The sequence below is a fragment of the Empidonax traillii genome, unplaced genomic scaffold, assembly GCF_003031625.1.
Source record: "Empidonax traillii isolate 1590-97213 ecotype Southwest subspecies unplaced genomic scaffold, ASM303162v1 scaffold1:size7828297, whole genome shotgun sequence".
NCBI classification, from domain to species: domain Eukaryota; kingdom Metazoa; phylum Chordata; class Aves; order Passeriformes; family Tyrannidae; genus Empidonax; species Empidonax traillii.
The window spans coordinates 4,055,789-4,082,584 of record NW_020955194.1 but is presented as its reverse complement, the minus strand read 5'-3'; the positions used below and the strand labels follow the sequence as shown (position 1 = coordinate 4,082,584).

Here is a 26,796-nt window from a genome sequence, read left to right as displayed (position 1 = left end):
AAGCAAACAACCAATTCAGTGTATGCTCCTCTATTTGAACAGGTTTTTCTGAGTTAAAGTCAGATATCCTGCTATGCAAGTTCTGAGGCAGATCTAGATGTCCTTATCAAATTCTGATTGAAGATGGAGAAAGAAATTGGTTAAAAAACCCTTCAGAATAATTAGTAAAGCTGAGTAATTAAAAGGCAGAAAAACCCCCAAAGTTCTCTTATATAAGTAACAGCTTCTCTCTAATGGGAAAACTAGAGAAGGGAAGACCACATAGAATGAGAGTTTAGACTAGTTAAAAGTTTAGCCTTTATTTGCATCAGTGCTTCAATTAAGCAAGAACAATAGGCAAAGTTTAATGCCTGAAGCTCACATTTTGAAGCTCTCTGGTTTTGAGATGAATGTCTTAAGAAGGTATGAAGGTCAGAAAAATTAGTGTGTACTGTTCTAAAGTAGTAGTGGACTGTTCTAAAAGTAGTATAATCTAAATGTATTCTGCCTCACTACATACATGAAGAGAACAGAGAGAGCTTTCTCAGAACAGAAAAAGACCTGTACTTTAGGAGTTGTAAGAAGAATATCTCAAAATACATACCAAAAAGACAGTTGATTGGTTTATACTTTCATTGTAATGTCATTCTATGTAGTTAATGAAATTTTAAAATTCCCCCCCCCCCCAACAAACTGTATGAAAAAGGTGGCAGAAAGAAAATAAGCTATGGTAAAATCTTTACATTCCTTAATTAACTCAGGCTGATATACTTCAAAGAAATTCTTCCAATGTAGGAAAAGTTTATAAACTGCTGATTTGTTAATTGTCTTTCTGGAAGAGACAGAAAATACTAAAGTCAAAAGGAAACCTCTCCTCAACCTAAATCAGCCTTCCTCATTAAATAATTAATAGGAACTCTGCAGCCTGGTAGAACAGAACTAAAATAGAGGGCAGAGGGAAGTTACGTCTGATTTATTCGTTTTATGCCAACTGAGAGTTCTAAACCAGAGGCAAGCAACTAACAGTGGTATGTGTTTTATGTATTATGTATACATAGAACATTATGTATTTTATGTATATATGGTTACATAAGTTAGTGCTGAAGTAGAGGAAGTGTAATAGCAATCAGCATACCATGCCTTCAATGGAATCATGTCAATTTACATTTGCTTCACAAATTTCATAAGAAAAGCTACTTTTCCAGATGATTTCAATGCACACATCTCTTCATATAAGTTGAACTACCACAACCATGGCAGAATATAAAACATATATAAATATAATATCAGAATATAAACATATTCTGATGGTAGTAGTGGCAGGATTTGTCCCTGGATGACAGCTGCTTTCAAGAAAACTTCTGGGAGGTCCTTTACCTAATTATTATAAGGGACCTGGATGGAGAAAAAACTACTTTGGCACCTGAGAACTGTATGGTGATAAATAGAACACCATTATCTTTAAAAAAATCTTGGGGAAGATCAGAAATATAACAGACCCTTAATGATCTGAATTGGATATAGATCTGGTATAGATTTGAGGCTTCAGTTGCTTCTGATAACTACTATTTGGAAGAAGCATTTTTCTCAGAGAGCACTCCCAAATTATCTGTGGCTTATCTGTCACTTCCTGAACTATTTTCAGTGTTCTGTGCTTTGCAAAACTTACAATTAAAAAATTTGTCATTCAGATAGTATTTTTCCCTCAACAGCTAATCACCTTCTGTACCTCCAGTCTGAGTTTCTAAAACTCCAGCTTCAAGATGTTACTTCATAAAAAGGTTTTTTTTCTACACTGTTTGTAGTCAAACAGGTCTGTTTCCCAGGGAAATATTGATCATGTAATTTTCACCATTTTTCTTGGTAAGAAACCCACACTGAGTAACTTTATAGTCATGTCTATAGCATATAAGAGAGTTTAGAGATCTTACTGTTGTGAACTTCAAGTCTACATGGCACTGTGCAGTGTCCTAGAGAGTGGGATTGTCAGATCAAGAATTAATTACATTAATTCATTACATCTATATGCAAGATATGACAGCTACACTGAGAATGTTATTCACAGTACTGTGACTTCCAAACACCCCATGATATTATGATCCAACAAAGAACCTGCAAGATTCCCACACATCTCACCAACTTTTGGAGTTCTCAAACACTTCCATCAGCATATTGGGAAAGCTATTAATTACAAAACAACTATTTTTCATTTAGTGATCATGATTACAAGTAAGGTTAAGTTATGATAAACTCTGCAGAGTTTACCAGTGCATGACTCTCATTTCCACAAGCTTTTATCTGTATGCAATGCTCCAAATATTTGTTGCTATATTTAATGCCAAACAGCTCAACAACAAGTTTATGCATATTTACTTGTGTCTTGATTTTATTTTGTTTGTTATTTGTTGTTTTTCTTAAAGGTGAGGTGAAAAACAGCCATAGCACTGACCTTTCAAAGAAAAACATGATATTTTCAAGGATTACATTTTTATGCTAATTCTTATTTGAAGTAATTGTAAAGAAAATGGAGTCAAATCAGCCTCACAGTTTGTTGAAAACATGTAATTATTTGTTGTCTTCTTTGCATATATTTACAATAGGCATGTCATTTAATACTGAAATATTGATCATCCTTAAAGAGCACTGTATTTATGCTGAGCCTTCTTGAATTTGACAATCTATATTTGCATTTTTTTTTCTTCTTCAATGTTTATTTCCATACAAATGTTGCGCTTTGTTTTCCATTTTAAAATCTCTAATCCATTTTATCTGTAAAAGAATGTCTTGCCGGGGAATTTAAAAACTCCTGACAGCCACAGTCACTGCTACATCCTTCTTGTCTTTACTAGTTAAACAGGGATTAGGGAAAATCCTGTTCTACTCATAGAAACACATAGAAAGGAAGAGCAAAATTAACAAACCCAAAAAGACAGCAAAATACCATGAGTATTTCTGCTGCCAAAAATATGACAACTTAATGTGTTCCCAAAATTAAGTCTCCCCAGAAACCCTTAGATGGCTCTCAGAAATGTAAGGTATACAAATAACTGCATCTCATCTGTCGTGAAGGGAGGATGGAGGTAAAAAGAAGCAGTCTACTACTACTATCAAACCTGTGTCATGGTCTCTTAAATTTCTAGCCACCCCTCAACTAAGAAAAAATACATGAAATCTCAAAAGAAAAAAAAATTACCTGCTCATGTACCTGCAATGTATTGACCTAAGAACTATGAATCCAATTCAGAGAAGGTATTTCAAATTTAGATGGAGAACAAACCTAAAATCTAACAAGAGGAAATCCAAACTGAAAATTAAAGTTTTTGATACACTGGGGAAAAAAAAAAGTTTTGGACAGAGATGACTCCTCTAATGATCTTACATTCTGCTCTTAAAGCCCTATTGAGCTAAACTGAAAGTATCCCACTAAAATATAACTCTAGATTTGTTCTAGGGTCAGGAGAAAAATACTGACCTTTATCCTGACTGATTTTGTCCTGTTTGTCATTGAACAGATTTCTAGTGTTCTATCACATTTAAATTAGTAGGTTTATATATCTGTAATGCTAAACTCAATAATAATACTAAAACATCATTACTTACTTAGGGGCAATGGTGACAGTGTTTCCTTTAGGTAATGAGAAATCATCAGCATCTCTTCCCCTAAGAATAGCATTGTATATCAATGGTTTTTTGCTTGGGTTTTTCAGTCGTACCTATTGCAACAACAACAACAAAATCAGCCTATTTTTATCCAATTTTTAGAGTATAAGTTATCTAAGTTTTGAAATAAAAAGTAAGGATATAAAAAAATAAGGAAGTGCTTCAAATAACTAGGAAGATCATTTTTCTTCCAAAGGAGTATAGATTTCCCACAGACTATGCAACTTCAATTTTTCAGAGTATTCTTTTTGCAGTGCGTGCTGCACTCCTATGCCTGTTAATCTTTTATTCCTCTCTTTGATCTCAGATTTGTCAAATTTGTAGATTTTTTTCCTGTGCTTAAAAGCACAGGGAAAAAACAGTAGCAGAAGTGAAATCCCAAGACTGAAGAGATAAAAAGAGGATGCAAGCTTTCATCTTCTGTATTTAGCAGCCAAGTGACATGAAACTTCTTAATTCTTTTTAGTAGTATATACATAATACAAACACATATATACATACAGAATTTTAACCTTGCGCTACTACAGATCTAAATTCAATGGTTTCAGTACCTGTTTAATAACAGTTGCATGGAGAGCACCTGTAAATTCTATAGTGTTCTTGGGTAAATAGTCAGGGAGACTTTCATACAAGTAGACACACAAAATAAGCATCATGATAGGGTTTGGATCACAGATATCAGTGGCCTAATATTGAAAACAAAAAAAGAAAAAAATAACCAGTTAAAATTTTGCCTGTATAGTTCAGAGATATGAAGATGAAGAAAAAAAAAAAGCTTAAGGCAATTCTTACTATACAAATATTTTCAATCTAATCTTTAATAACTGGATAATGCTCATAGCTAATATGAATATGAATGTAATCAGTAGAAAAATAAAACCCTGATTATTGATGACACGCTCTGGTGATAAACCTAGGCTAAAAATTAAACCCACCTTTTTTCCCCCCACATTTCAGCAGAAAGAGATGATCATTTTATTAAAACGAAGCATAACAGATAAAGCAAGTAAAATTTACTGTTTGGAAAATATATGTCTTTACTACCTCTAAAAAAAAATTATATGTAAAGTCTTTCAGTTTACTATGAATAATACCAGCCCAAATGCACCTACATACAGTTTTGTAACTGTTTATGAAGACAATGTCGCCATCCAACTAACCACTTTATAGTTATTTTTATCACATATACTAAATTCCTTTACAAGAGGTAGCAAGTATTCCTGCATCTTAAATATTTCATTTACAGAAAAGTATTTGAATGGTAACTGCAAAACATGTCAAAGCTTCAGTCCTCAGTGATTCTAGTAAGTCACTAAAGAGAGTGGTAGAACTATTAGACCACACAGACTGAAAAAAGGAGAAAAAAACTGACTCTTCTGGTCTGTCTTTAGTGTGGCAATAGAGATGTATAGACATATTTATCATCTTAACTATCTGAGTTAACTTTTACTTTCAAGTTAAGGTTTATTTAATGTTTTCAAGGTAAAGTTCTCTTGCCCTGTGCCCAGCCAAGCAGCACATCCTACTCCCAGCAGTTCTCACACAGCTCCCTCTCTAACCTTCTAAGAGAGTGAGTACATCACTGGGCACTGATCTGAATTTTCCCTGTAACTCTCCATAGTTTCTTAGATAATGTTTATCCCTGTAATTCTGAAGATTAATTTTATATACTCTTCATACATAATGCATACATACATATGGAATCATATCTCTCATCTTACATTTGTTTTATTCCATCACTACTGTTTTTTAAGATTCAAACTTTAGGATGCATTTACTATGCAAAGTAAAAAAGCTCCTTCCCTGCAAAAACCTTTAAATCTGAAGTTTGAAAAGTATTCTGATTTTTTTCATGCACTTATCTCAGTAGTGGCTATTGAATGTTAACAAGTTATTCCGAAGTTATTCCAATATACATCTCTACTGTTCACTTTTCCTGCATTTTCATTTAAGATAGCAAAGATGACAGAGTAGATTATCTGTTGAAGCCTAAATTTTTTTGCCACTTATTTCTTTCTACTCATCTCCACTTAGATCAGAATTTATTCCCTTAGAAAATATTATTCCATTTTATCCTGTGCCAAATTCATAAAACTGCCTTTGTAACATTCATCTAGTACTCAAGGAACTAAATTTAAAAATAAAAGAAAAATAAAAAAATATAATGTACTTCTTATCAACATTCATGAGAAAATTCACCACCTATAAATAGTATATGCTTTAAAAAATGTATTAGTAAACAACAGCAATTAATAAAGTTTAACAGATTAATGCCTTAAATTTTATCCATAACTAAGTTGCTCAAATTATAAAAAAGCCTACTCTCTTTTTAAAGCCATTCCCCTTTGTCCTATAAAAGTCCTTCTCCAGCTTTCCTGTAGTCCCTTTTAAGAACTGCTACAAGGTCTCACCAGAGCCTTCTCTGCTCCAAGCTGAACAACCCCAGCTCTCCCAGCCTGTCTCCATAAGGGAGGTGCTCCAGCCCTCTGACCATCTTCATGGCCTCCTCTGGACCTGGTTGAAAAAGTCCATGTCTTTCCCACGTTGGAGGTCTCAGGGCTGGATGCAGCACTCCAGGTGCAGAGGGACAGAATTCCCTCCCTGGCCCTGCTGCTTCTGATGCAGCCCAGGATGCGATTGTCCTTCTGGTCTGCAAGTGGACATTGCAGGACACTGGATTTTTCATCCATCCATCCCCCAAATTCCTTCTCCACAAGGTCCCTCTCAATCTACTCATTCCCTGGCCTGTATCCATAGTTGGGACTGCCCTGACTCAGATGCAGGATCTTGTATTTGGCCCTGTTGAACTTCATGGGGTTCACACACAGAACCACCTCTTTAGTCTGTCAAGGTTCCTCTGTATGACACCCCTTCCCTCTAAAGTATCAGCACCACCCCTCAGCTTGCTGTCATCCACAAACTTGCCGAGTGCATTCCATTCCACTGACCGTGTCCCCAGCAAAGATATCAAATAAGACTTGTCCCAGTACAGATCCCTGAGGGACACCACTCATCGCTGGTTTCCACCCAGGCATTGAGCCATTGACTGTAACTGTTCGAGTGCAACCATCCTTATCCACCAGGTGTCAAATCCATGTTTTTCCATTTCAGAGACAAGGGTGTTGGGTGGGACAGTATCAAACGCTTTGCACAATATTATCAATAAAATTGAATTCCAGCCAAATGTTTTTTATCCAGTGTATCCTCTTCTATATGCAAGTTTAGAAAGATTCAGTCCATTACAACTCTCAGATTGTTTTTACTGAATACTCTACAAAAGATATGTAGGAGAAGACAATTTCTACTCTAACAAATAAAAGTGATTTTGATTCTTATTTTCTCTTCTTTTTCTCTGAATTTAAGACCATATATCAATATTAGATTACTTTGTCTGGCAAACCAAGGTATTTGCATTTACATTATAGATTGGTGGATAGACAGAGTTCCATCTGTGTATTTGCATATCATACAAATTTTAGCCAAATAACTAAGAATTAAGAAAGAAATCCTTTCCCTTACAGTTACTTTTTTCAAGACACTGCCATATTTATCAAGTTAATAGCTCCTTACTGAAGTGCAGGAAACTTAAAACAAAAAAATGTGTTATTCATCTTTAGGAGATGATGGCAATAAAAATACAACAAAAACATTACGTGACAGCCAGGAAGTTACTTTTCTAAGTGCATATAATAATCTGCATATCACCTCAAGGAAAACTATAATCTCGAAATTCAAAAAGTTCTATGTTGCTGCGTTTCTTTTCTCTTCTCCATTTGTTGCTGAGAGCATCTTCTTTCTCTCCATTTCAAACTCAAGTCTTGGCATTACTGTCTACTTCTTTCTTGCTCACATGGCCATCTTATTGCCTAGTTTACTGCTTTCTACTTCATAACAATGCTGAATTTCTCCCTTCATTTCAACAAAAAAGACACATTAATTTCCAGGTTCTTAGTGCTCTCTGACTTTACTCGCAACATCTGTTATAGCTTGTTTGAAAATATCCTCCCTTTTAGTTGGTCCCAAATATAAATGTGAAAAATAAAAAGTATTGTTGACCCTTGTTTTAAGTCACTCTGGAACAAATTGATTTCCTCCACTGGCTACTCCCAACCACTGCATCTTCTCTCCTAATCTATCCTTGTCACATACATTCCCTCCATGTTGCAGTTATTCACCATCCTATCTTGTAGTACTTTATTTTGGACTTTCAATTGGATATTCTTCAAATCAAAGCATTTTAGAACTTAAAAATATAAAATACAAATAAAAGCCACATAGAAACACCCCACTAATACTCCAGGGTTGAATTGTCAATCATGATTAGAAAGAATGATCAAAGAATTTCCTCCTCAAAGTAATCCATCTTAAATATATATCTATAATTGTTAAGGGGATTTTGGAACTGAAGACTTCCAGACAGTTAAATTTCTTTATTATTACAGAATCTTAGATTTTTAGAGTGATTGAAAGTGCCATCTGTTTCAGACTTAACACCACCATCCTCACATTAATTAATGCAAAGCTGTCCTTAGAGTTCAGAAGTAGGGACTGCCTGAGTCAAGAACTTAGCCAATGCTACTGCAACATTTTACCCTGCGAAATTTAAGAGACAAGACTATCAGAAAAATCCCAGACTGGGACAGTTCAGAAACAGGATTCATGTATTTGATTTTGCTGCTTTTATTGCTGAAGAACAAGATCATTCAGAAATTTCTACAGTAATCTTAGAAAAGTATATATGAATTCCAGCACATCTATGTAAAATGTACCCTTAGAATTAAAATCCAGACCTCAAAGGTCCAAGATCTATTCCTTTTCCAAGTGTTGACTGATTATATAGCTTTTTTTAAACTCCTAGTCTCTATAAAGGTAGATTTTCCCACATATAAAACCACCAATATCTAAAAAATATGCTCAACTAATAATAATACTTCAGTGATGTAGACATTTGAGTCTCAAAACATGCTCCATCCATAAGGAGACTCTCCTAGAATTCTGCTTACACATCTAATGTGTTTAACACGTTTTGCATATCCAGCATCCAGACTCCGCCTTCATGTGCTGAGCTGCCTGTTTTTCTTAATAAAAGCTGAGGCAAAATATGCCTTTGCTTTGAGGGTTATGCCCAGATTGTTTTTATGCTTCCTTTCAGTCACAACTTTATGAAACAGTGGATTTTCTTGGTTTAGCCTGTCATAGCAAAGCCATTTATAACATCATTATCTGTACCAGGAGGTGAGAACAAGATAGTAGCTGATACAACTGCAAACAGCAAGATCAATTTTTCCCTATAATCATAACAAAATCGAATGGAAAGGAGAAAAAAAAAATAATTGAGTTTTTTTAATACTACTTTGCTCACACCACAGCTCTACCTCTGATTCCCAATACTATCAATTCCTTTGGAAAGTTTCCTTATACACTTTCAAATATTATGTCTATTCTACTGTATCTTCTGTCATCCAGCCAGCCCAATATGCTCCATACCCATCCCAGCCCACCACAGTCCCTGACATTCACTTTGCTCATGATGGAAGCTGCGTCATTCTGCAAATTCTTAAGAGAATGATGTGACCTGAAACAAGTTTTCACTACTTTTGTTAAACGCAAGATTTTTAATGACTTAGCAATCAAAGCACAAAAGGAAAATAGGAGGGAATTTGATAACTTAAACGAGTAATAGTTTGGCAACTAACACACACAACCAGCACATGAAAGGTAAGAACACGGATCCCTGTGAGCACAGAAACTTGTAATGCAGCCTGGCCACTGCTATTAACAGGCCATAAGCTTTGTACTGAATTTGCAGAGCCTCAGCACTGGGGTTTGACAAGCCTTCTCTCTCTGAAGGTTTGCTGGCCAGCTTGTAGGGCTTTGCTTTACCTGGATTAGCTGTGACAGTAACTTTTTTAAATTGTTCAAGCCTCTGTGACTATTTTGTTTCACTTTTATCTTCGCACGGTACTACCGGAACTACCAGATATAAATAACTCATAGACGGACAAGAAATGGATAAAGAAATGCAGACTACAAACAGGAGAAAACTGGGTTTGGGGACAATGAAAAGAACAAGGAAATAATATCTAACACATGTAAAAGTCATCATATCTAGAAAAGTTGGAACCAGAGGTCAATAAAAAAGACAGATGTAAAGCATGTTTACTAAACATATAAAAATTATCCCAATTGTTTTCCTTCCAAAAAAGGACATCAGAAGCTAAGGACTTGAGAGTGTTACTCTCACCACCAGTCCAAAGCTCCTGACTTCCGAGTGCATCAAACTTGGGACACAACACTCATGGGCCTTCATGATTAGATAGTTGCACGTGACACCAGACGTTCATAAAACTGCTTTCTGCACTTATTTTTATGTTGAAGTGCATGATGCCTGTTCTTAAATATATTTTTCTAAATTGCCTTCCAATGTCAATAATTAATTCCATTTGGGTTTTCATGGTGTGATTTATGATGCTAAAATCTGAACTGAATTAATCCTCTGTTCAGCTAGTTGTAGATGTGCTATCACACAAAGCAAGAAATTATGGAAACTACTTGTAATTAAGTGTACTTACATAAAGCAGCATTTTGATTTTCCTCATGAAGTAGCCCATCATGGAACAAAACTGTTTCACTAAAATCTCCCCTAATTTGATGTACAATACTACTATAAAAAAAGGTGAAAATAAAAATATCAACCTATATAAGAGCAGCTAGAATAAAATCCTTTACCTTTATGTCTACATTCAGATTGACAGCATGCATAGCCTTCACAAGTATCAAACAGTTGTGCAGAAACTGTTGATAAGTTCTTGGATTAGTATACATCCTCATAAAGTGAGTAGCAATCTAGAGAAGATAGAAAAATCAAACTCTTAATCTTCCACTAAGCAAAGTTACTGATTTTGTATTTTCAGTCCTTCAGCAACCCATAAAATCTAAATTTTGAACTGAAATTCAGTGTTAAGAATATACCCAGTTAAAAAATAACACTGAAATAATCCCCCATGAGTTGCTAAATGTTGTGGTTGGGTTTTTTTATTTTTCAAAAATACCAAAGGCCAAGAGTGGCTGTTCAGGAAACTTCGCTGTCTGACCACCCAGGAGCCCCTCTGGGAGTCCCCTGAGCTGGGACCAAAAGCCCACAGCAATGAGGGGTGCTCTACTTGACTCCTTACACTCCCCACACTCACACACCCAGACAAGGTTTCCTTACCAGCTCAATCCCTATCCATACATAGGATCAGACACATGGATCCTTAAAATAGTTTAATCTTGCTGCAACAGCAGAATAACAGCTCAAGCAGTGCCTCTGAGGAGGAACCCCGAACAAAGGAAACCCTGGGCCACGCAGAGCTCACCCTGCAGCTGCACCCCAAGCTGCACTCAACGTACTCCTGAACATTGGAAAGGAAAATAAGGCCTGAACGAGCCCACTGACACTGAAGAACTGTATAAAACTTGCACGATATTAAGAAAATTCCTTACCAAATACGGACAATAAGCTGCCACCTGTGCTGCCAGTACCAGACCATCTAGAAGATCTCGGTCCAAATTTACAATCCATCTCCTTGGTGGTACTCCACCTGATGGAGAAACAAAGCAAGATTAACGAGACACTTCTCCTCAAGAGGCGTAATCTTTTTCTTCACAGATATAAGTATTTGAAATCACTGAGTAGAAGAAAGAACAGAAAAAGGACACATCCACTAACATGTAGAATTTCCCAGATATATTTTTATTCCGGAGCCATGGCTGAAAACATGAAAAATCTCACCTAGAATATTGCAATTATTTTTCATACACTCTGCTACAGCCTGTAAGAGTATTCATCACAACAGAATGGAAAGCAAGTAAGTCAATCTTAACCTCATAGATTAGGAACCTAAATATGTAAACTTTTTATTTTTATAGGCCTGATATTGATAGGATTACTGAAACTCATGAAAATATGCTGGGATCCTTTAAAGCTGCAATCTTTAACCACACGAAAAGGAAAAGGTTATTGATTTTCTTTAATGTAATATTAAATTATTTGAGACAAATGCAATATAAATGAAACATAAGAGTTAATTCCTGCAGCATAGATCACCACTTGTACAACTGTGTTCTAAAGGCCAATGCCTCACAAGGTTAGACTTTTTTTTAATTTTTAATCTGTTTATTAAAATAAAACTGACTATTAAGAAAATAAGTATAGTTTATTTATAATTTCTTATTTGGAGCATTCATATTTTAAATATTTAACATAGCATTTAAAAAACACTTTGTTCTTAAGAATCATAATAAATCATAGAAAGAAAACAGTTACTTGAAAACTCGCAACCTGAAGCATAAAAAGTTGGAGCACACACACCAGTAATTAAGTACTTTAAATCAGTCTATGCCCAAATACCAGTACTTTCCTCTCTAGAGAATATGCTGGGTCTGAAGAATGAACACATAGAAGCTGATCCTTTTTAAGGAGAACAATCTGATCACAAACTCTCAAGTACTGACTCACTTCTTCTCTGTTGTACTATTTGCAGTCTCTTCCAACTTCTATTGCAAAGACACCTTTTACTCAGGTTTTTGTGTTTCCATTACTGTCTCAGGTCCAAGCTCCCAAATTCAGGAAATATTTTGGACTTCAGCCACCAGCAAGGTTTGCAGATAGACTGGGATCATGCTTTCTCATATAAGATCAATTATATAGGTTCCACTTCACTATTACACTTTAAAAAAAAATTAGTTCAGCCTACAACAAAGTCCTTTACTATATTCTAAGCAAAATCTCTCTGTCATTGCTCAACAAAAGAATAGACATTATAGACTACAGATGACTCAGTGTCTGAAAAACTTCATATATCTATCACTTCCCATCAACTAATTGTAGATACTTCAGCATATTCATACAGCTCTAGCAAGAAGAAACAGGAGCAGATGCAGCACAAGCTTAGCAACAGAGGTATGTAAACTCATCTGATTTTAGTCTGCCACTTCTTCAGTATGGAGATGCTTAGGCTTGGTCCAAAATCCCTTATTTTTTTCTATTCATGCTGTGAGCCAATTTAAATATTATTCTGAATACTCATTAAATGTGTGCTAGTAAAAAAAAAAAAAAAATTTAAAGAATATTTGAATTAATATTTCATTTTCTGTAAGTTTTCAAATCAAAATTACAACATGCATTAAAATTCCATGGTGTCAGAATTTTTATTTCCCTTATTGTTAAACTGAAACAACTTTTCTCAAGCAGAAAACTGAAAGTTTAAGAATCCTTGATAATTCCAGATTGAAAGGCACAAAAGATGAAGTCTGACAGAATATGGAGCATCACCACGTTACCTGTGTCAGGAACAGATTATAGTAAATATGGATCTCTACAACTAAATTGGAACAGTACTAATTTTAACTAAATTCAGACCTCTATTTTAGAAATATCTACAGTAGGAGACATTAATTTCATCCCATCTCTTTGGTAATCTCCTGGTAATCTCCTTACACTTATTTCTAAAGTATTTGATGCAGTCACTGCAAAAAAGAAATACTTTAAAAGTAGCAAAATACATTTTTAAAAGCTTACTTTGTTCCTAAAAAGTCAGTCTTTTTAATTAAATCCATCATTTTATAGATCATAGTTGGTACCTATCAAAAATCAATAAACTGTCTTCTTTTTTTTATTAATAGGATTCAGACTCTCAGCACACAATATCGGTATTTTTAATAAATCACCATCTCCACATTTTTATTTTTAACTTTCTAAAATTCACTACTTCTACTTTATTAAGTCCAATATTGAATTTTTCTTCTGGTTAGTCGCCCATATTGATTTGCTCAGCCTGGTTATGGAAATCATTACACCATATGCTTTGAACAAAAAAAAATAAACTTTATCGTTTATTCTACTTTAAATCTTACTTTAAATTTGCTGCCTTTGGTCTTCTGGTGGGAATATTACAAGAGCACACTTAAGCAATACCAGTAGTCCCAAGTATCACAGAATCACAGAAGGGTTTGGGTTGGAAAGGACCTTAAAGACCATCTGGTTCCAATCCCCCTGCATGGGCAGGGACACTGCACATCGTCCCTGTGGAGTTTCCTGTGTCTTCAAATCCTTTCTTTCATGTTGGTGCAAAGTGAGTGTGGGGAAAAAAAGCTGCCTTAAAAAGAAAGTTTCTTCAATTTTTAATCTGAATCACTCAATCCAGTTTGCAATGGAGCCATGTAAATGTGCCAGAGGAAATGAAACATGGTGGCACTGTTGTTCAAAAAGCATTTATTGAACTTTATAGTCTATGTAAGTTGGAGTATAAAGAAAAAATCCCATGAGGTGAGATATTTTCCCATTTTAACTAATTAAATACTTCTATAAGCATTTCTGTTGTTTTTCAGTTAATCCTTCTGCTATCAATCAACCTACTTATCTCAAATGCTTCTGAACAAATTAGTCAGAAAAACATAATGTATTTTTCCTAATTACACCAAATCTAGCTGAACATCTGCCAGCTAACCACTCTACAGTAATTAAGTTTTTAAAATATAATTAGTCAATTTTTGTAGAAATAAACAATGGAAATCAGAAGTATTACTCAGGATACCTCATTTCCCCCTAGGCATGTAAATAAATTGAATTTCATTTATATTGGGACTTCTTGAAAATAAAAAAAATTAATAGTGAATATTAAAGATTCTTGGCCAATGTCATGATGAAAACCTGACTGATGGGTGTTGTAGGCCCAAAATAGATTAAAACACAAACACTGACAGGTAACAGATAACTGCGTGGTTGGGGAACAGGAGAGGAAACTGTTCAAAATTTAACTTCAGAATTCTGAGACAGATTCCTGCTACTTGCTAGCTGCCTCCCATTGGGACTGGTTGCAAATTTTTATAACATCAAGACTAAAATGCCGTGTTCTGAATTCTCCCATTAATGAAGGAGTGAGACAGAAGCCCCATTTAGGCTGATCATGAACTGTGTTCTGCACATAAACTATTTAGACTGGGAAATCTGGCAATTTGGAGTCAAGAAAAGAGGCCAAAAAAAGCATTCCCAAAAAGAATCAGTGGTCTTGAAGAGACAACAGGGGACTGGAAAGAAGGTGAAGATGTTGATAATTGGAGAAAAGATCTTGGAAGTGGAAAAGATCCTGAAGATCAGAAAGATTCAGAGAGATGCACTGAGACAAATGCCAGTGGATGTGGAGAGTGACACCAGACTGGTGTCCATGAGCAGCAGCACAGCATGAACTGCCATGATGTTTCCCTGGTGTTCTCAGATCAGTACTGGCCTCCCTGGGACAGAGGGAATTTTGGACCTTGTGAACACAGTGCTGTCAAAGCAACGGAGTGTGTGAAACCGTCAAAGAGGGTGAGCTGGTTCTATGATAAACCCCAGTATCCCAACCCAATGACTCATGTTTTGTTCTCCGTCACACCATTACAGTAGGTGAAAATACTTCATAAAAAACAACAACCAAGCAGGCTTAATTTGGAGTGAGTGTGCAGTCACTTATGAGTGCAACATTTATTATGGTTACGGAAACCTAAATATATACTGCAAGGGGCCTTGAGGTAAGTGATCTAAAATAAGAGTAGTTCTGCTTCAGTTGTTGATCCCACTCAGAGCTGAATGAAGTAACATTCACAGTCAATTCAGTGATTTTGGACTAACTTAATTTCAGGGTGTATTTAATAGGAAATATTTTTTTTTAACTTGTAATGGTACTATGTTGCATACATGTAGTAACCAAGCATAACAGCATTGTCCTCATCTTTCTTGTGACTGGTTAAACCAGCTTTTGAAGACACATTGTTTTCATTGTTCATGTTATAAAAAAAGAAAGAATAAACAAACATTTCCAGGTTGAAGCAGTAAGGTTTTGCCATGGCAGTCTAATTAGTCACCTCCTCCTTTTTTTTGTTTTAATTCATTTATTTTAAAAGGCCAGATCCATCTATTTTTTTAAAAAAAACATGGCCTTGAAAAAGCCCCTGCAACACATTTTACATCAATTACTTAATATATTGTGTCAATCCTAATTCATCCTGAAAGCAGAAAAATCAGATTTGTCAAAACCAAAATTTATGTGGGAATGAAAAGAGCAAACTATCATCGCAGTCATTCCTTGGATTGAATTTGGTCTTATCATGCTGAACCAGTAGCAAGGCTACAGTATTTTGCAATGCCTTTTTTTTTTCCATAACCTCTTTATTTTTCACAAAAAACAACAACAAAAAAATTGTTTTTACATTTGTATGATTAGATTTGAAGCCTCAAGATTTTATTGTAGGATATGAAAACTATTGTCCAAATGGGGATAATCCAGGGAATACCTAGAACAATTTACACAAAAATGACAAACCACCTATTTGCTGGCAGAATAGCTAGCAAGTCACCATAAACTCCTCTAGGTAAAATTTGGTCTATTTATTTGACATGTAGGTGATAGAGTGGATCACGGAAAAATACTATACATTTTAACTTCATTAAGATTTTTATTCCATTCTCTTTCATAAAGAAGCAATGAAATGTAGTCTAGGAAAAAGGTACTGTCAGGTGAAGCATAAACTTCACTGAAAAACAGTAACTCTTTCAGCTGTCCACAAATAAAGTCCTAGTTTGCAGTTTGGAAAACTGCATAAAATTACCTTACTCCAAACTGGAGATAATATCAAGCAGGTTAAAGAATTGTCTTTGGGAAGAAAAACTGTTTGCAAGTACTCATGAGGGAAGGACTATAATTTAAGATCTTGAACAATTGGAGTAATGATCTGAAATAAGCGGGATGAAATCCAATAATGATGCTTGCACTTAATTAGGAATAATTCATTACACACACACTAGATGGAAAATTGGATAAAGGGAAGTTCTGCAGAAAAGAATCTGGAGAAAACAGTAAATCTTCTACATTACAGAAAAAGCAAATACTTTGCTAAGATGCATAAGCAGAAGAGTTTTATCCCAAGCATGCAGACTAATCCTTTCCCTTCTGTTCAGTTCTAGTGAAGTCTCACCTGGTATCAAACCTGGTAATGGGCACCAAACTCCAAGAAAGAGATGGATTACTGAAGAGAGTTTACCAGAGAAAAACCGAGTTGAGTAGACAGGAAGACTGAAAGAATGGAAATGGTCTACCAAGGAGGGACAGAGGAAGAAACTGAAGCAGAAAGCATCAATCTGCAAATTTGTAGAAAGTTACTAGAAAAGCAAAGTAGATTCATTGCACATCATATTTTAGAAGAGAAAGGGTGGACTTAAGCACTAGTAGAGAAAATGTTGGGTTGTGTTAGACAAGAGGAAATTCTTTCAAATAGAAATGAGTGGGAACTTCTGGCAGGTATCACCTAAAGTGGACCATGGAATCTCGTTTTTCTGAGATTTTCTTTTAACAGCCTAGCCAAATACCCATCCAGTACTCTAGAGGTATATTCAGTTTAGTCTTCGTACACAAGAACACAGCAGATTATTAATTTTCTCATTCTTCATTTCCTACCTTCCGGGATTTACTGTTGTTTTTTTTCAAGTTTCATTTTTATTAACCAACCCATCAGGATATTCATTGGCTTACTAAAGTAAGTAGTAATCTAAGTTGGTAAAAAAGTATCTCTTCGAAGAGTGATGGCAGTGTTAGTATTCAAAGAAAGATTCCAAAAAATTACTAATTGGAGCAAGAGTTCCCAGCAATCTCTGAAGCCACTGTTCCCAATGGTTAAGCAGTCGCACATTTCACTGTTTCAAAGCAGCTAACACATCCCACTGCTAACAACGAAAATTAAATATTTAAAACTGTTGCCCCCTCTTCTGAAAACCACGAAGAAATTATACCCAATCTCATTCTAAATACATAGAGGGAAATATTCCTTAGCATCAGTCCCACCAAAAACAAACAAACAAACAAACAAACAAGTTTGGTAAGCCAAAATCACAAAATCATGATCTTTCTGACAGAACACTGTTTAGCCCTCTCCAAAAAGCCACTATACTTAAACAACTTCACCACAAACACCACATTACTTTTCTTCTAGAAGAAAAAAATGACCAGATAAAATTACCCTAAGTCTTAAAGGAAAAATTCCATTAGGAAAGGAAAAGAAGCTGTAATGCAAAAGTATGATGTATTGGTATTATCTGGATAAGCAGAGGTATGATGTATTGGTATTATCTGGATAAGAAGACCAGCAGAAGTAAAAAATGGTCTTATACTAAGTTTTAAAACTCTTAAAGGATCAGATTTACTTCAATCTACTAAATTTAAGAGCTATTTTCTATAAAAAAAATAAGAATAGTAATAAATCTTTAAATAAAGTACTGTATTTCTTGTGAAGCCGTTCTGCTGTTTTCACAAGCAATAAAAAAGTTAAATTCTTGCTATCAGTAGCAAAATCAACTGATGTATGTCTAAGGAGGCACAAGAAATGCCAATGATAAATCTTCTGTTACATAGCCACAAGGTATTTTTTTCAAATGCTGAGTTACTGAAAAATAGAGGAAAAAATACATAGTCAGGCTAACATTCCATAGGAGTTTTCAAACAACCCAAATATATTCACATAAAAACCTTGAAGCTGATGGCCTTTAATGATTAAAAGTATGAAATGGGGTTTTATAAGAAATTGATAAATTACACTGAGTTACTAACAACTGAACGGTGATATGACAGCAATCTATATAAGTAGGAATGACACAAAATAGGAACTAGACATTGCCAACAAATTTGAATATTCCACTGAGTGATTTAACAAAGAAAGAACTAAATTACAGAATTAAGCAGCAAGCTCAAAATAGAATATTTTACACACAAGAGAAATATTGAATCTACTTACTGCTTCAGAATAGTGTGATACTAGAAGTCTGCACAGGTTGAAAATACAAATTAAATAAATTCACAGAATCAAAATCTAGTACTGCCCAAAGAAGTATCACCTCCATCTGAAATACTCTTGAATTTCAAATCAGGAATACTCAGATTACATATAAAGTATTTCTGTACATTTGCACTGTTACTCGTCTCTAAGTAACTTCTATTGGAGGCAGAATATTGAGTTAGACAGACCTTTAAATTATCACAGTATGTTCTTTTAATATAAACTACTTCAGTAATAATGGTTTATAATATTATATAACAAATTCTTGTTCTGGAATCTGAAAATCTCTGGAGGTGGAACAAATCTATAGCTATAATAACACCCATAGTCCTGCCCCAATAGCTTAAATCTGGTACTGAATAATGCAGACATTTACAGATGAAATATGTATCAATAATCTTTTCTGTAAGTGCTAACATTAGAACCAGTGCAAATTTTTAAATGATCGTACTGAAGTATACAATCCAGAGCAGGAGAAAGTAAGGAGAAAATATGTCTCTTTTTTCTTTTTTTTAAGGCTATTATTTATTATTTAAAATTTCTTGAAGATTAACAAAGTTAATTTATCTGCCTTCAGAACATGGAATGTGTGGCTACATTTTTCTTAACATGGAAAACAAGAAATCTTTTACTAGAGACAAAAGGCAAATTACAATTTTTACTTTAGGCAGGATGCTACAACTTTTACTCATCAAAACTGATGATTATTCTTCCAAGAACTCCTGAAATATCAAAGACAGATTGATTTAATACCACTATCAATTCATAATAAGTCTAAGCAGAAAAGTTCAAGAAGCACCACATGGGGCAATGACAGAAAAACAGAGACACTGAGGATATGTCTCATTTATTCCCATCTGTTGCAGAACGTTTTTACCCTGAGGCATGATCATTTATCTTCCTGCTCCTAAAAAATTTCTCCAATAGTCTTTTACTCTCTATGCAGTTTTGTTTTATTTTCATTGATTCTTATCCCAAACAATATCTTACACTGAGAAATTTCTTAGGTTTTTATGCATCACATAACAGTGTTACCTTATATCAGTCTCCATTCTGTTGCTTTTCAACAGAAAGTTTCCATTTGTAAAGAGAACTAGTTTTGAAATCACTGAATGGTACTGAAAGCCTCTAGATTAAAATGTCACCTTCAACACTACTTTTTTTTTAATCGCATTTATGAATCTTGGGAGGTCCCTTTCCCTTAAGGCTGTGATGTCATATTATGGCATTTCACTTATAGACCACTTTGATTTAAAATGCAGTAAATCAGAGCGATTCATTACAGCAGACCTGGCTCCCATACTGGCATCAAAATGAATATTACAGTGCCTGCATCACCATCTTTTGTAAAAAAAAAAAGTTAAATCCTGCTCTCAGTACATTTCATTGTGTGATCCTTGAAATGAATCAACAGAATCTTTCTCAAACCTCATAGTCTGAAAAGTTTTCTCCTCACAAAACATGTGAGGTTGTGTTACTAAATCCCCAGCTACACCAGATTTAACCTACATATTTGGCATGCACTGCAGAAGTAAATAGCATTAATTACACAAATAATCAGAAAGCTTATTTATCCCAATTAGCAAACACTGCAAATCATCTTGCTTGGCTGAAAGCAGAAGACCTGTGGGTATCTCACAGCGTATTGCAAGTAAGGAAAAAATTTCTTCCTAAGCTGTTGTCTGATTATTTACACTTAGATTATTTAGGTTTTTGAGGGTCAGCATACATGTATATACTTACATACAGCTTGATATATAAGCATACATGTACACACACACACACACACATATTTATGTATGCATATATGTACATACAAACAAATACACAAATATATGGAGGCCTAAGAGTTTAGGTTTCACTATTTTTTTAAGATCTTTTTAACAGGTTTTCAAATATGAACACTTGGAATGTTTTCAATATAGGACTCCAAGGACTATCCTTCCTCATACTTTTATTTCCCTGAAGTATCATAGTGCCAGACTGTATAAATTGTACAAAACAGTTTTTTTCTACTACTCCAAAAAATAAGAAGTTAAATGAAACATGGAGTTTTGATTATTTCTCAATGGAGTATGAACTTTAAACTCAGAAAAGAATTATCTTTCCCTTTTTTATTAAATAAAATCCTGATATGATCCTGTGGGTTTTTCAGCTATAGGGTACAACTTATGATGCAATTCAGAAACATGGAGTATTCAAGCCAACAAAGAAAAGTAAGCAAGACTGAAAAGCTTACTTACTGGACTTCATATTTACATATTACGTTTCATTCTTATGTTCTACTGTGGAAATCACGAAATATAACACAGAAAAATGGTTTAAATCTTTGTTAATTTATATTTCAGGAAATATTTTTCAGGATTTACCACTGAAGAACAATGTTCTCTTGTGATATTTTGTTGGAACTCAGACTTTTGATAATCATGATAGTAGTTCATTAGGTAGTCACTTCCCCTTCTTTAATTCAGCTTTTTATTACTTGTGTAAAAAGCAAGATACATTAGGTTACAAAAGCCTGTTTTGCACTGATTTTATCTGAAAAAATCTTAAATGAGATTACATGAGATTCTTCCCTTCTATCCTTCAAGGATAAAAAGTATTTTTTAGCTCTTGTTTCTCAACTGTGTCTAAGAACTACCAAAATGAGAAGCAAGAATCAATGGACTCCATAAATACCCTTCCTAAAAACTGGGGAAAAAAAGGTAGAGAGAACAGAGGACAGAGGAAGACAAATTCATGAAAACCCAGGAAAGAAAAAGGTGTACTTCTTAATTGCTATGCTAGAAACAACCTTAAATAAAAGTTCTACAGAATTTGTTTTAAAACAAGAATTCTACTTAATTCTCATACAGTTTTGTGAAGACATGTAATCTTAATAAAATATTTCTCCTCAATCTTTTACCTGCAGGTACCATACTGAATTGATATCAAAATCTGAAAAAAATAAAAATAAACCCCACTGGCAGTGAAGTGAATAAAATTCATCAAAACCAAAACCTTCCTAATTGAAAGAATCTTGGGAGACACCACTATGCCTAACATTGTCAGGCACACCTACATTGGCCCTGGATTAGAATTGCTCTTCCCTCTTAAGCAGAATTTTCATTCTAAGTAGATTTTCCAGTAAACTGAAGATGTATCTACTCTGGAAACAGCTTTTGTATCAGATGTAGGTTGACTGTTCAGGTATTGTTCAATTTACTGGTTGCCATACTCTCCAACAATGTTATATTAAACATAGAATTATCTATTCTTTTCAAAATCTGCCTGGGATACATTCATGAAAAGCCCTTACTTCCCAAAGCATAATTTAACTTTTTCACGATGGTAAGAGTCATAATTAATAAGGAAGAGACATACATTTTCTCAGGTGGCCACTTAATTCACTAATCTGCAAAAGTTCCTCCTGTTTAGGGAGCACAGGATTTGAATTCCAATACTCTAGCAACTTTTTAAGAGTTTTTCCTGACTCTTACTTTCTCATGCTATCAGCAGTTAGTCTTTCAGAGAGAAATGTTGAAAAGAAATGTGAAGATAAGGAACAGTAGAAGGTAACCTGAAAATTTATTACACTCAAATAATTAATGCCTCCTCTGCTATCATTACTATTGCCCATATAATGCCTTAAGTGGGCACTGAATCTTATATTTCATGTATAATTAAAGTCTCAGCACAAAAGGCAAAGTTGCATCTTGCAGTTTTATGGCATTTGGACTCAAGTTTCAACATTCCTTTCCAGTTTGTGGTCAATAAGACATATTACAAGCCTGCCCCTACAAAACATATGCCAAGATGCTTTTAAAATGTAATTATTTTTCAGCAGCAGTAAGGAGAGAAGATTTGGAGATAGCAAACTCCTTGCTAATGTTCTCTCTAAGCTATTCCGATCTTAATTCTTGCGAGAGAACAGTTCTGATGAATGACATAATTACCTTCTACTTTAGAAAGAAGTAATAAAGACGTGTATTTGAAACCTCTCTGCACTGCAGTAGCTTAGGCTTGTCTCACTGTCACATTTCACTTTAAGTAGCCTAGGTATCAAAGCAAAGACAGAGAAATGTGGTCTGGATAGATCTTTATTTAGTGGGAATTGATCACCCAACAGACTGGTTTGAGTTGAAAGCAGATCCATGGTCAAGACATACTGCTTGTCAGGGCTAAGTATTCAAAGCAGAGTCTTTGGATGATAATATGCAAGCACATAAATGTTAAGAGAAAGTAGTAATTGCTCTCTGATCTGCACTGCAGTAAGAATTGAAAAAAAAAATTCTTCTATTAAAATTAGTGATATTAAGCAAATAACAACAAAAATACAAAACTGAGGATATTTGGGACTTTCAGCTGGGTTGTATGAACACTTACTCTACTCTGACTGACATTTTTCCTTTTGAGACTTTTAACTTCCTCTGAAAAAAGCCTGTTTAAATACTTAATTTAAAGCTAATGTAATTTAAAAATGTCAGAATATCTGAGTATAAATTTGATTATTAACCTTATCATAAAACTTAAAGAACCAATAGTATATCAGAACATTAAATCTGATAAGATATATAAATTCTTCTCTAGTATATGAGCTTAAACAACTGATTCAGACTAATGACTCATGAAGGACCTTACTGGTCACCAAACCTCAGCCAGACTTTGTGCCACTCGCTGACCATAGCCCTTCAAGCCCGGCAGTTCAGTCTAATTTCATTCCAACTCACTGGCCTCTTAACTAGTCTGCACTTCATCAGCTTTTTTATGAGAATGTTGAAGCCACACCAAAGTTGAGATGAAAACATCCAATGCTTTCCATCTCTCCACTGAGCTGGTCATGTTATCGTGAAAGGCAATATGGTTAATCAAGCACGATTTTTAAATTAAATTGCCTTTGTAAATTCATGCTGAAGACTCAAAAGAAGGTTTTTATACTTCATATGTTTGGTGATGTTTCCAAAGGTTATTTACTCCATCCCAAGAAACAAGATGAGGTCGACTGGCCTGTAGCTTCCCAGATTCTCCTTCTTTCAGATAGGAAACACATTTCTTCCAAACCTCTCCCGCACTTTCTCCCCTGATTGTCCTGACCTTTCCAAGGTTACTGAGCATGGCCCCACAGTGACATTGGTCAGCTACCTCAGCACTTTTTGGTGCATCCTATTGGGTCCCTCGGACTTGTGTTTGTCCAGTTTGTTTAAGTGCTCATTAATCTGATCCTACTCCACCAAGGCCAAATCTTCCTTGAACCAGATTTTCCCATTCACCCAGGGGGCCTGGAATTGCTCAGTGACAGCTTTGCCAGTAAAGACCAAGGTAAAGAAGAAGGCATTGAGTACCTCAAGTATTTTCTGTGCCCTTTGCCATCAGATTCTCTGCCCCATTTAGCCGAAAGAACAGCCCAGCAGCAGACACCAATTCATTCTGAGGCAGTAAAAGCAAAGCAAGTGAAAGGAAAGTGAAGGTTAAAACAGAGGATTCAGAGACATATTGAGGCAAGTCATCTGTGGAACAGAACAACATAAGATCACATAGCTAAGAACTTTAGTAATGCAAAGGCATAACAGTCATTCTACGAATTTACAATTTTTCAGAATTTTCTCTTTTTTTTTCGTTATTAGATTTTTAGCAATGTTCATTTATGCAGTTTTGTGAGAGAAATGGAAACAGAAGTAAAATAAAAGGGCGTACTTATGTGCATACACCAAGCTGTTTCTGTGTGCCCTACAGCAAAGAAATTATAGAACTCATGAACAAAAAAACCTATAAAGAGGTTGATATAGCAAGGCAGTATCTCTAATTTCCCACATAGAGAAACATATATAGTCTCCTCCCTCTCATTCCAATCTTGCACTTCTCTGAAAGCAGTGAAGTATAATTACGTGAAATTGTAAAAGAGAACTGTAAATGTCCCCTGGCAGTAACCACAAAATTCATTTTCACCTGTGACCTAAAGTCAAAGCTACAACCACATCTGCACAAATGAATACATCAACCCATTGAGTTATCTGTACTATCAGAATGATTTAGCAGAAGTTATTATTATTTTCTGAGAACCACAATATTGTAATTAAATTGTTCTCTTTGGGTGCCAATTTTCAGATGCCTTTAGAACTAAGTAATTGCAAAAAAACCCCTACTTTATAATTGCTGACAATCATATGATGACATTAAAAATAGATAACTCATTTTAATATTGCAATTTGTTATATAATTACATACTCTAAACAACACTCTAAATAATTCACTCCTTAAAATGCATTATTTGTATATATTCCACTTGGACATTTGGAGCTTTTTGGTCCAGCAGCATCCACTAGATCTGGACTTTAGGGTTTACGTTCACTCCTCTCATCTTTAGAGATTATGACTCAAAATTTTAATGCTAAAAAAGATGTTTTTTGACATTTAAATTCTTCCCCATGAGTTCCCACAGGGTGGGAACAAGGCCAGCCATGCCTCAGCATCTATATTACTGGAGCCCACAATAAAGAGAGGAGACAGTGGGGATGAGGAATACATCCATGCAGCATTTATGAGGAGCCACAACACTGGCCAGATACAGCCATTCTCTCTGCAAGTTGTCATCTACACACACAGGACTCAGACAACACCCAGCAGAGCAGAGTGCTTGCAGCTGTGAGACAGCTCCAGTAAAGCAGCTCTAGACACAGAAAATAAAAAATAATGCACTGCAAATACACCTACCTACTGTAGGTATGTTACTTTAGGAAGCTCCCTGAGATACTCATAAGACCAGAACCAAACTAGGAGTTGACAGCTAGAAATCCATTTCTACTGGATGCAGGGCTATAGACTGACCTTTCAACCTTGTCAGCAGAATTATTCAACACCTTTGAGAATATTCACTTTAATTTGCTTCTTTACAGTAAAATGAGAGAAGCAAAGGGATTTTCAAAGATATGCAAGGTAGAGATTATGCCCAAGTGAGACTTCTGGAAGATGATATGCAAAGAGATTATCCATAATTCAAACAGGTCAGGAACCACTCAAGGCAAAAATGACACTTAACAACCTTTTCCATATGTGGCTTACGAGCCATTCTGGAGGCCTTCCCTGCTCAGCATCAGACTGGCCTTTCTAGGGGTTCACTACCCATTCAAAGTAATGCTGAAAAAGGCAATGAAGTTAGGGTCAAGAAGCAAAAGGGGAAAATCATATAAGAAAATGGAAGTAATAATTACTAGTGGTTGAACAGTTTTATCAGATTTGAATACCAGAACTGCCTAGATCAGTCTTAAATGGAAAAGATCATTTTATCTAACCTTATTTGAGCAATCATGAGATTCAACCTGCAAGTAGGGCAAGATTTATAATCTGAAACCTTAGTCTCTATTACCTTGTTAAATGTCACTGGAATGAAGGACACACAAAAATTATTCTAAAGATTCTGAAAAGCTACCCGTCAAAGACACCACTATAAGCACAAATACTAACAACTGAGTGTGACTATGAACAGGAAAATGAAGATAAAGTAATTACTGTTTGCACTTCTTGACATTATTAATGGAAAGAAGAAAGTGAAGAGGTTCACAACACTTCACCCCTAGTATGCCTAGTTAAAAACTGTAAGTTCACAAAGACCACAGAAGGTCTATCATAAAGAGTGCTGATCAAAAGATGCTGATCTTGGAACACAGAAACCCAAGGAAAAGAAATACATACGGGCAGGCAATGACTTTTCCCCCAAAACATACTGTCAATGATAAGTTGTTATATATCTATGAATAACAACTGTAAAAGTCTACAAAAAGAGTGTTAGAAGGAAGAGCATAGTGAAAGAATTCTCACCTTTTTTACAATCTTTCCACACAATGTTTCGATTCTTCTCGTAATTGTTATTCAACCAGGTGAGGATTTTTCGTTCATATGAAGAATATATGTTACTGGATAAAGGTTCTCGTTTTATTCTTGGCATGTTCTGCATGCTTTCCAAGCTGGACGGGTCAGTTTTGTCATGGGAAGAAATACGTCGAAGAATAAACACCTGAAATGACAAAGTGTTTTAAAAGCATGAATTGTCAACAGGGTTTCAAGTTGAAGGATTAAAAATAAGCATCAAATTCAAACAACAAAAGCTTTTCTAAAATAGAAAAGGTTAAAGAGATTACACATTAGCATCCACACAACCATTACACAACACCAAGGTGCTGAAAGGTCTCCAGGGCAAGATGTACGAGAAGCAGCTGAGATCACTTGGTTTGTTCAGCTCAGAAAAGGTTGAAGAGTGATCTCATCACAGTCTACACATTCCTCAAGGTGGGCAGCAGAGGAAAAGGGGCTGATCTCCTCTCTCTGGTGATCAGT

General features: G+C 35.1%; 1 protein-coding gene across 1 annotated transcript in view; it reads right to left on the bottom strand.

The window, feature by feature from the left end:
* Positions 1-26,796, bottom strand: part of CFAP47 (cilia and flagella associated protein 47) — a 281,400-nt gene that overhangs the window by 194,007 nt on the left and 60,597 nt on the right. The window contains exons 34-38 of the mRNA XM_027894062.1: positions 26,281-26,476; positions 11,125-11,222; positions 10,369-10,485; positions 4,191-4,325; positions 3,580-3,692 (exon numbers count right to left, since the gene is read on the bottom strand). Of these exons, the coding sequence (XP_027749863.1) occupies positions 3,580-3,692; positions 4,191-4,325; positions 10,369-10,485; positions 11,125-11,222; positions 26,281-26,476 (659 nt within the window). The remainder of the gene's footprint in view (positions 1-3,579; positions 3,693-4,190; positions 4,326-10,368; positions 10,486-11,124; positions 11,223-26,280; positions 26,477-26,796) is intronic.